The 10,596-nt window shown below is 54.2% G+C and overlaps 1 protein-coding gene across 1 annotated transcript; it reads left to right on the top strand.

Annotated features, from left to right (window-relative positions):
• The first annotated feature begins 720 nt into the window (after nt 1-720).
• Nucleotides 721-10,506, top strand: NDUFS2 (NADH:ubiquinone oxidoreductase core subunit S2). Its single transcript, XM_078440859.2, has 14 exons — nt 721-856; nt 1,658-1,764; nt 4,533-4,723; nt 6,688-6,808; nt 6,981-7,093; nt 7,357-7,431; nt 7,587-7,664; nt 7,841-7,926; nt 8,335-8,454; nt 9,131-9,260; nt 9,537-9,632; nt 9,811-9,894; nt 10,037-10,094; nt 10,287-10,506. The coding sequence occupies exons 1-14, from the start codon at nt 762-764 to the stop codon at nt 10,322-10,324; spliced, it is 1,392 nt and encodes a 463-aa protein (XP_078296985.1). The 5' UTR covers nt 721-761; the 3' UTR covers nt 10,325-10,506.
• The last annotated feature ends 90 nt before the right edge of the window (nt 10,507-10,596 follow it).

Below are 10,596 nucleotides of genomic sequence, written 5' to 3'. Positions count from 1 at the left end.
CGCCGCCGTCGCCAGGGGCCAGGACTAAGGCGGGGTCGGAAAGACCGGAGGGAAAAAGGGCTGACCCCCAGGGAAGTGGGGTGTGAGGCATCTCTCAGGTCGCTTCCTGGGTCTGTCATTCTGCAGCTTCTGGAAGCCTGGCAGACATCAGGGTCACCCACAGGGGGCCTCCCCGCCTCTTGGCCGAGGTGGCTCCTACACACCCAGCAGCCCACTCCAGTGCTGGTGGCCTTGGCGTCCTCCTCGTTTTTCATTTGGGTTTGGCGGGAGCTCTCGGGCCCGCCCAGCCCCGCTTGGGCCCCCTCTTCCCTAACCCACTCAGGCCGTCTGGAAACGAGCTGGCTTTCCCCGCTCCGAGTCTCTTGGCAAAGCCTGGGGCTGCCCCGGGAGGGCCGGGCTCAGAAGCCGCCATCGGGAGCGGGGCTCGGGCAGGGGGCGGCCCCGGCGGGGCGCAGGAGAGCGAGGGAGAGCCGGGGGGGGGGCGGCAGGGCACACACACAGGGTCCCGCGGGGGCCGCAAGCTGCTCCGGCTCCCGCCTCTGCGAGTCAGCCACGAGCGGCCAGGTGAACCGCGCCCCGCCGCCGCTCTGAGAGCGAAAGTGAAGCCCTGGCGCCGAACCCGGATGTAGTCGGCGGGCGCCCGCGACCCTGCCAGCTTCCAAGAGGGCGGCCCCGTGGCGCCAATGGGCGGGAAGCCCGCGAGGCGGCGCGCAGGAAGCACTTCCGCCCGTTCTCCTTCCCGCAGTCCGCGGCGGGGCAAGATGGCGGCGCTCAGGGCTCTGCGCAGCCTCCGCGGCGTCGCGGCCCAGGCGCTGCGGTCCGGGGTCGGGGGCCGGCTGCCCGTTCAGCCCAGCAGGTGAGACTCCGGGCAGCCCTCGACGCGCAGCCCCCGAGGCCAGGGTTTCTCGGGTCTGGGGTCTCCGCGGGCCCTGTGACACCCCCCCCCCTCCAGGAAAGAATGACCCAGGCCGGTGACCCCCTCGCCCAGGCCTTCTGTCTCGGGCTCCAGGATGCAGTGGCGCCCGCCCTGGCCGAGGGAGGAAAGAGGGTCTCGAGCTCTTTCTGCCAGGGGTGAAATCAGCGGAGGGGCGCCCGTGCCCTTGAACGTTAATGATAGTGTCACCTTCCCCTTGTGCCTTGCTGCTTCTCCCGAACCTCATCACGGGTGGCGTGGGACTGCTGAAAAGTCTCGTTAGACGAGAAGAGGGAGGTAAAGGAGGAGCACAAGCCAAGACACCTCCCTTGTCCCCGCGTCGGTCCCAGGGCATCACTCGGGTCTTACCTGGGCCGAGCCGCGGAGCCAGCATGCCCCTCCCCCGCCATGCACCGGCCCGGGACACCTCTTAGTCTTTGGTTGACCGTGAACAAACACCTTTCTTGCGTTCGTATTCACCAAGGTGGAAAGAAGAACATGATGAGAAGTGGAAGGAATTAGGATCCCTAACCTTGCATGCCCAGGAGTGACCAGGAATTAGGCAGTTAGTAGCAACGGAGCCTCTAGAGGTCCAGCTCGTTCTGCCTAAGCTACGCTGTGTGTCAGTCACTTGGCTTTGGAGAATCCCAGGCACTTCCCTGGGCCCACCTGAGAGTGAACGGGAACAGAGGAACCAAGCCCTGTTGAGGCCCCTGTGTCCAGGATCTGTCTTTAACTCCCTAGAGGTTCTCGGCAATGGCAGCCAGATATGGAATGGGCAGAGCAGTTTGGGGGAGCGGTCATGTACCCCACCAAGGAAACGGCCCACTGGAAGCCTCCACCTTGGAATGGTGAGTTCCCAGAGCTCCTGTCCCAACTCACACCCATCCCTGCCCCACGCTGTTTGCCAAGTGCTCCTGAGCTCTCTGTCAAAGCAAGTTTTAGCCCCCGCCCCCCGCGCCATTTTTGCTGATTTTTCTAGCAATGCCACAGACACGATAACAGCAGGCATTTGTCAAGCAGAGAAGGAAAGGAAGAACATTCCAGGAGAAAAAGAGTAGGTCCCAGTCAACCCTTGGAGGTCCCTACCAGATTTATCTTTCTCCCTGCAGCTTTTTCCAGAGGTTCAGTATATTTCCATGTCCCTTGGAAGCCAAGGTGGTTTTTCAAACCTTCAAAGGCACTGCTAGTTGTTTTTCAAAAAAGCCACAGTAACAGTAGCTGAGTGCTTCCCAGGTGTCAGGAGTTTTGTCTGACTTATTGCGTTTAGTCCTTGCAACAACTCCATGAGAATGATGCCGGTATTGTACCGCTTTGGAGGAAATTACGGTGCCGGGAGATTAAAACTTGGTCAAGGGCACATAATCGGATTTGTGTCTGGGTCTGTGTGACTCCAAAGCCCATGGTGAAGAATTTGCGTTGCAAAGTTAAGCTCTTGGCTTCAAACCTCAACTCTCCATTTACCAGCGAATAAAGCGGCTATTTCACAGCATCACTGTAAGGATTAAGTGAGATTGTAACGTGGACCGGTTAGTGTAGTGACTGGCACACGGTAAGTTCCTCCATAAGTATTGTTATTAAGGGATACTGATAATTGAGCCACTACACCCTACTGCCTGCCAGCACTAATCTGTCTCTGTGTAGGTGAGAGTTTCACAGATACTTCCTTGTTTCTGAGATTTGATCTTTGTTGATTCCATAGCCTGGGATGCTCTTCTCTGCCTATTTGAATCATTCCCTGTATTTAAGAACCAGCTCTTGGGGCGCCTGGGTGGCTCAGTCGGTTAAGCCCCCGACTTGGGCTCAGGTCATGATCTCACAGTCCGTGAGTTCGAGCCCCACATCGGGCTTTGTGCTGATAGCTCGGAGCTTGAAGCCTGCTTCGGATTCTGTGTCTCCCTCTCTCTCTCTGCCCCTCTCCTACCTGCACTCTGCCTCTTTCTCAAAGATAAATAAATGTTAAAAGTTAAAAAAAAACAAAACAACACCAAAAACCAGCTCAGATCCTGCCTTCGTGAATTCTTCACAGTATTCTTTTCTTCCTTTAAATATTTAAATTTTTTTTTTTTAATGTTTATTTTTGAGACAGAGAGAGACAGAGCATGAACAGGGGAGGGTCAGAGAGAGGGAGACACAGAATCCAAAACAGGCTCCGGGCTCTGAGCGGTCAGCACAGAGCCCGACGCGGGGCTCGAACTCACGGACTGCGAGATCATGACCTGAGCCGAAGTCGGCCGCTTAACCGACTGAGCCACCCAGGCGCCCCTCTTCCTTTAAATATTTAACAGCTAAGCCACTTAGTTGGTAACTCTGTTACTAGTTTCTCACGTGTACTTATTTTCCAAATTAAATCGTATGCTTTTTGAGGGTAACAGCTGTCATTCAGTGGTAGCAAGAACTAAATAGACATTTCCTGAGTAGTTGGGCATTCATCAGATAGATTTGGAAGGCCGGGTATCATGGTGGTTAAGAGCGTGGACCCTGAGGGGCGCCTCAGTGGCTCAGTTGTTTGAACATCTGACTCTTGATTTCCGCTCAGGTCATGATCTCATGGTTCGTGAGGTTGAGCCCTGCGTCAGGCGCTGCGCTGACAGCGTGGGATTCTCTCTCCTCCTCCTTCTCTTTCTCTCTCTCTCTCTCTCAAAATAAACAAACTTAAAAAAAAAAAAAAAAAGCTGAACGAGCTGAGCTAAATCCTGGCTCTGCCACTTGCTAGCTGTCTGAGAAGTCATTTATCCTCTCTGGCCTCAGCATCCCCAACAAAATAAAGATAATAATAGAATGTACTACTTGTATGGTTATTAGGGGAATTAAGTTAATTAAAATCAGTGAAGGGCTTAGGTTGGTGGTTGGTACGCAGTAAGAGCTATACAAGTGTTATCAGTATTATCATCTTTAAAAAGGTCTGGGGGGGGCACCTGGGTGGCTCAGTCTGTTAAGTGTCCGACTTCGGCTCAAGTCCTGATCTCACGGTGCGTGGGTTCGAGCCCCGCGGCAGGCTCTGTGCTGACAGCTTAGAGCCTGGAACCTGCTTTGGATTCTGTGTCTCCCTCTCTCTCTGCTCCTCCTCTGCTCGTGCTCTCTCTCTCCCTCCCTCTCTCTCTCTCTCTCTCTCTCTCTCTCTCTCTCAAAAAAACATTAAAAAAAAGAAAAGGACTCTGGGAAACATGGAAGGGCGAGATTTGGGTGCCTGGGTGGCTCCGTCGGTTAAGTGTCTCAACTCTTGATTTCGGCTCAGATCATGATCTCAGTTTGTGAGTTCAAGCCCCACATTGGGCTCTGTGCTGGCAGCTTGGGATTCTCTCTCTCTCTCTCTCTGTCTCTCTGTCTCTCTGTCTCTCTCTCTGCTCCTCCCCCACTGGTGCTTTCTCTGTCTCTGAAAAGTAAATAAACTCTAACAGAAAAAGAAAGAGCAAGGTTTGTGCGTGGTCCCCCCTCATGAGAAAATCTCGATCTCCCTTCCCGTTTTTCCGTGTAATGGTCTTCTTCCCCGTTATGTTGGCAGTTGGGAAGTTAACAAGGTGTGGATTGGTGAGGTGAAAGAGGGACGGGGAGAGGCTGACTCCTTACTGTCTCCGGGGAGTCACCATTTGGCTCTGAACTATTTCCCACTTCTCAGATGTGGACCCTCCAAAGGACACAATGGTGACGAACCTGACCCTGAACTTTGGGCCCCAGCACCCAGCAGCCCATGGAGTCCTGCGACTAGTGATGGAGTTGAGTGGGGAGATGGTGCGCAAGTGTGACCCCCACATCGGGCTTCTGCACCGAGGAACCGAGAAGCTCATTGAGTACAAGACCTATCTGCAGGTGTGAGGGCGAACAGGGGCCTGCTGACGGGACCTAGGCATGCTGTGGCCTGGGGCATTGCCGGTTTGCTGCCCCCAAAACCCCGGGGGAGGAGGGTGTTGAGGATGCAAGGACCGTTTTGGTTGGAGGACGGAGGGACGTGGCAAGGGATGTTTGAAATCCATCCAGATCTGGTTTATCCAGCAGAAATGCTTTGGAGCCGGAACTACACCACCGGCTTTTCTCCGGCTGACTTTTGGCTGACCCCTTTGCCCTTTTTCGAATGCCTCAGTTTCCCTGTTCTTATCATACCAATACGTCAAAGCCGCGATCCCTGGGGGCAGGGAAAGGGGGGAGAGACGTCAGTTCCCTAGGACGAACAGCCGATTCTCGTATCTTCCGGCTGTCTTAAGTTTGTTTTCGAAACACTCAGTGAGTCAGAGTGACCGAGAGAGGGTTTGTGGCAGTGTGCCGTGTTTCAGGAGAGCTGTGTGACCCCCAGTGGTGAGGGTCAGGTTTGAGGGAATTGGAGCCGGGGTGAGCATCTGAAAGTTTTGTCTTAGTGCCATGAGGAGAGGGCTTGATGACACAGGGTGACGGGGTTAGGACAGAGCCAGCTGACTAGACTGCGCTGCCCCCGAGAGTCCAGGCACCGATGGTTTCTGGTCCCAGAGACCGTGGAGCTAAACGGTGCGGCACTAACCCGCGTCACAGTGACATCAGGACAAGAACTGGCTGTCCCCGAGAGGGCTGTCGTAGCCCCGCCCCCTTCCTGGAAGCTGAAGCTGGTTCAGTGGTTCGGCAGACAGCTAGACTTGGCTTTCTTGGTGTCCCGGGGAAAGAACCCTTTCTCCCCAACTGTTCCCGCCAGAAGCCAATCCAGTCCTTCTCAGGGCCCTGTCTTCCTGAAATCTCTCACTCACCCGATCACTCTGACAGCCTTGTGGGCCAGAGGAGCGTTGGCTGTGGTGTGCCGGGGCCAGCTCAAGCCTGCTCGCGAGAACAGAGTGTTATGTTTCCAGGCATTTTGTGAGCCAGTTGTTAAACGTAGCCATTACTAAAAATTAAATGATCTTGGCTTACAATTGATTGATTGATTGATTGATTTTTTAATAAATTTTTTTTAACGTTTTATTTATTTTCGAGACAGGGAGAGACAGAGCATGAACAGGGGAGGGTCACAGAGAGGTAGACACAGAATCTGAAACAGGCTCCAGGGGGGGCACCTGGGCTCAGTCAGTTAAGCGGCCGACTTCGGCTCAGGTCATGATCTCGCGGTCCGTGAGTTTGAGCCCCGCGTCGGGCTCTGTGCCGACAGCTCGGAGCCTGGAGCCTGTTTTGGATTCTGTGTCTCCCTCTCTCTGACCCTCCCCCGTTCATGCTCTGTCTCTCTCTGTCTCAAAAATAAATAAACGTTAAAAAAAAAAATTAAAGAAAAAGAAACAGGCTCCAGGCTCCGAGCTGTCAGCACAGAGCCCGACGCGGGGCTCGATCTCACGGACCGCGAGATCATGACCTGAGCCGAAGTCGGCCGCTTAACCGACTGAGCCACCCAGGCGCCCCTTGGCTTACGATTTAATAAATTATATCAAAAGCCAGGGTAAGAAGTACTCAGAGCTCATCATTTTCTTGCTTGACTCCTCTGTGCTCCTAAGTGATTTTATTGTCTCTGCATGGCAGAGACTGTGCTCCCCTGCCCAGTGCTGTGCTCAGTTATGTAACGTTGGTAGCTTAAAGCTGGCCCTGCTGGAGTATTTTCACCGTGGAAATGGGCACACGCAACAAATCACCCCTTCAGAGATTTGACTATTAAAGAAACATTTACCAGCATGCTGCTGGATATCGGGCACTGCCTTGTTTAGCTCCTGAGACTAGAAGGTTAATGCAGCGTAGACTTTTGATGCCCACTGAGAGCAATGCTTTTGGCAGGCAGTCTGAGGGCTCCTGGCCTGTCAGGTGTGACCCAGGTTCTTCCTTCTTCCCAGGCTCTTCCATACTTTGACCGCCTAGACTATGTGTCCATGATGTGTAATGAGCAGGCCTACTCACTGGCTGTGGAGAAGTTACTCAATATCCAGCCTCCGCCCCGGGCACAGTGGATCCGAGGTATGCCCGTCTCCTTCCTGTGGCCCCGCTGTGAGCGCAGCCTAGTGCCCCTCCCGCACCATTCCCATCGTGGGAGCATCCAACCCAGGCTTAGTTCGCAGACCCTAGACGCTGCCCAGAACCGCTGTGTCCACTCGCTGTCGATCCTCTCGCTGTCTTCCTGTCTCTACAGTGCTGTTTGGAGAGATCACACGGCTTTTGAACCACATTATGGCTGTGACCACACATGCCCTGGACATTGGGGCTATGACCCCTTTCTTCTGGATGTTTGAGGAGAGGGAGAAGGTAAGAGAAGGAGGAAAGGATAGGATAGGCAGGGAGGTACAGGAAGTGGAGAAGGTAGGAAGGAGCCAAGGGATGGAAAGGAGACAGAACGAAGAACACGTAGAGGAAGAAGGTATATTTAACTTGGGTTCTGTCCTTGAGGAACTCTGTGTCATGAGGGGTTGGTAGGGCACAAGAAGGCAGAGGGCAGGAGAGTGGACCACCATGTTGCTGGACTTAGGGGCCCAGGACTTTGTCACTAATTCCCAGTGTGTCCTATCAAGATGTTTGAATTCTACGAGCGCGTGTCTGGGGCTCGGATGCATGCTGCCTACGTCCGGCCAGGAGGTGTGCACCAGGTGAGCGGACTCCCCTGCCTTCTTGAACTTTCGGTCCACGCCTGTATCCTCTGTGGCCACTGGAGGGCAGCCCCGGCTGATGGAAACGCCAACCCTGTAGCCCTGGGGCAGGGAGGCTGAGCTGTACTCTCTGTCCTTCTCCGTTTGGCTTCTAGGACCTACCCCTTGGGCTTATGGATGACATTTATGAGTTTTCTAAGAACTTCTCACTTCGGATTGATGAGTTGGAAGAGGTAAGATAGGAACTGGTGGGAAGAGTCCCTCTTTTCCTCTCAAGAAAGGCTTGTGGGCTTTAGTGTATGTGCTGCCGAAGCAGCTTGTGGGTTTTAGTCCCTAGTTGTAAAGAGATACAGAGGCGTTTGGAGGGAGGTGTGGAGGGTGTTCACACGCCGGTTCTCTTGATCGATAGATGCTGACCAACAACAGGATCTGGCGAAATCGGACAGTCGACATTGGGGTCGTAACAGCCGAAGACGCACTTAACTATGGATTTAGGTGGGAGGAATGACTTCTCTCCTTAGGGGGCGCCGGGGGGGGGGGGGGTGTCGGTCGGCTAAGCGTCCAACTCGGTTTTGGCTCCAGTCACGATCTCACGGTTTGTGAGTCCGAGCCCCGCATCGGGCTCTGCACTGACAGCGCGGAGCCTGCTTGGGATCCTCTCCCTCTGCCCCTCCCCTGCTCTCTTGCACACACTCTCTCTCTTTCTCTCTCAAAATAAATATTTAAAAAAAAAAAAAGACTTCTCTCCTTGGGCACGGGGTAGTTCTAGCCTGCTAATCTCGGCTTCGGGACGGTGTGGCGCCTTCCGGGCCATGCTCCGAGCGTGGGGGCGGAAGAAAGCGCGCCTCCTCTCTTGGTCTGTGGAAAGTGACCCTTGTTCCCATCGTGCCCCATGCCCCACAGTGGCGTGATGCTGCGGGGCTCAGGCATCCAGTGGGACCTGCGGAAGACCCAGCCCTATGATGTTTACGACCAGGTGGACTTTGATGTTCCTATAGGCTCTCGAGGGGACTGCTACGACAGGTAAGGCCCACGTCCCCTCGGCTCGTTTTCCAGCTGCTTCCCCTCGTCTGACCTGTTTCTCGGTTACTTTCTTTATGCCCATATTTTCCCATATCTGCTGGAGCTCTTGGTCTGTTAAACAAGGTGGTTTTTTGAAGCACTTTCACGGGTGTACATCTTCTTTTGCCCTCATCCTCGTGTTTTAGATGGAACTAGTTTTGGCTGAGAAAGCTGAGGCATAAAAAAGGGAGCGATCGGCCTGGATTATCCTGTTAGTGGGGGTTGAGACTAGAATCCTCCTGACCCGGGGCTCTTGCCACCAGAGTCTAAGCTTCACGTTCCATTCTTGTTTGCTGACCCTGAATGAGATTCGCTTGTTTTCTTTTTGAGTCAGTTTGACCCTTACCCATTCTGCGGTCCAGGAAGTGTCTAAGAGGGCAATTGAAGAGGGAAGTAGTGCAGGGCACGGTAGGGGGAGAAGATCAGGAGAGGACAGGGGGCAGGAGCCAGTACCAGAACCAGAAGACTGTAGGTTTTACCTGGGGCCAAGCCAAGCAGAGATCCCGCGCTAGGAGAAAAGAGGAAGGGGAAAAAGTCAGCCAGCCCTTTGCGGGTCAGCCACGGGCGTCCTTCCCAGCCTCACGTCCCGTGCCCTGACCGGTCCTCTCTTGCTCTGAGCCTGTCTCATCCACCCCAGGTACCTGTGTCGGGTAGAGGAGATGCGCCAGTCCCTTCGAATCATCTTGCAATGTCTCAACAAGATGCCTCCTGGGGAGATCAAGGTCGATGATGCCAAAGTGTCTCCGCCTAAGCGAGCAGAGATGAAGGTTGGCCCCGGGAAGAGGGCAAAGGGAAAGGGGCCAGCAGCCAGGGAGGAGTACCCTCAGATGACCTCCTCCTCCTCAGTTTTCCTTTTTGGAAGAATTCGCCATATGAGTCTCAACCTCCCGTAGCCTCCTCTGTCACTCTGTCTTCTCTGCTTTCTCGCTCACTGTGTGGGTTTTAGTTTCCCCGAGGGTAGAGGTTATTGTCTGTGCTGGGGAGGGGGAGGCCCGGGAAACCTTTGGACCGGCTTCCTGATGCTCCCTTTTTCCTCTTTCCAGACTTCCATGGAATCACTGATTCACCACTTTAAGTTGTATACAGAGGGCTACCAGGTTCCCCCGGGGGCCACGTACACCGCCATCGAGGCTCCTAAGGTGAGGAGAGATGGGGAAGGATAAGGCTGTCTGTGCGCTGGGGGACCGGAGACAGATGTCCAAGTAGCTGCTTGGTCACCAGCGCGAGAGAGGACACGCGGGCCAATAGAGAGGTTTTCTGGGCAGAGGAGAGTGTTCTTCCTGTTAACGGAGGCAGCGACCTTTCTTCCTTGGACAGGGAGAGTTCGGGGTGTACCTGGTGTCCGATGGCAGCAGCCGCCCTTACCGATGCAAGATCAAGGCTCCTGGTTTCGCCCACCTGGTAAGAACCGACCCCGGTGACTCTCCCTCCAGTAGAGGAGTCCGTAATTTCTGACCTTGGTTGAGATTTTCACGCACTTTCCTTGCTTCTCCTCCCACCCTGCTAATCTTGCCTAACACTGTTGCTGTCTCAATCTCTCCAGGCCGGTTTGGACAAGATGTCAAAGGGACACATGCTGGCGGATGTTGTTGCCATCATAGGTACGCGGCCTGTCTTGTAACAGAGATGCCACAGACGAGGGAGTTCGGGACTCTAATTGGGGGCGGAAAGCGAACACTTCCTGTTCAGCACAGACAATGGGCCCAGAGCCACATCCTCAATCTCCTGGGCACGGTGATGGGTTCTGGATTTTGGATAACACCGCGTTTTTCCTCCTCCCGTTGGTCTCTTAGGTACCCAAGATATTGTGTTTGGAGAAGTGGATCGGTGAGCAGGGGAACAGCGTTGGATCTCCCTGCCGGTCTGCTTCCTCCTTGGAGCCTGGCCGTCTCTGGAAAGGGACTCTGTGTGTGTGTGTGTGTACACGTGCGTGAACAGTTAGCTGTCAGGCTTTCCGTGCATGTACCAGAAAAGGAGAAATTATAATAAATAAGCCGCCTTCCGGCCCCTGTGCCCAAACTTCTGGAATGTCTTCCTCAGTATCTTACTGCCTTTCACTTTGCTAGGAAACTCAAGAATGTTAATTAATTAACCCTGCTCTTC

This window comes from Panthera onca, chromosome F1 (assembly GCF_046562875.1).
Source record: "Panthera onca isolate mPanOnc1 chromosome F1, mPanOnc1 haplotype 2, whole genome shotgun sequence".
Taxonomy (NCBI): Eukaryota; Metazoa; Chordata; class Mammalia; order Carnivora; family Felidae; genus Panthera; species Panthera onca.
This window is presented reverse-complemented; position numbering and strand designations above follow the sequence as displayed.

Excerpts from the sequence above, each read along its gene's own strand:
- NDUFS2 (XM_078440859.2), top strand. The coding sequence starts at position 762 with ATGGCGGCGCTCAGGGCTCTGCGCAGCCTCCGCGGCGTCGCGGCCCAG. Across the intron at positions 7,927-8,334 it reads GCACTTAACTATGGATTTAG|TGGCGTGATGCTGCGGGGCT; the intron begins GTGGGAGGAATG and ends CATGCCCCACAG. Across the intron at positions 9,633-9,810 it reads CCGCCATCGAGGCTCCTAAG|GGAGAGTTCGGGGTGTACCT; the intron begins GTGAGGAGAGAT and ends TTCCTTGGACAG.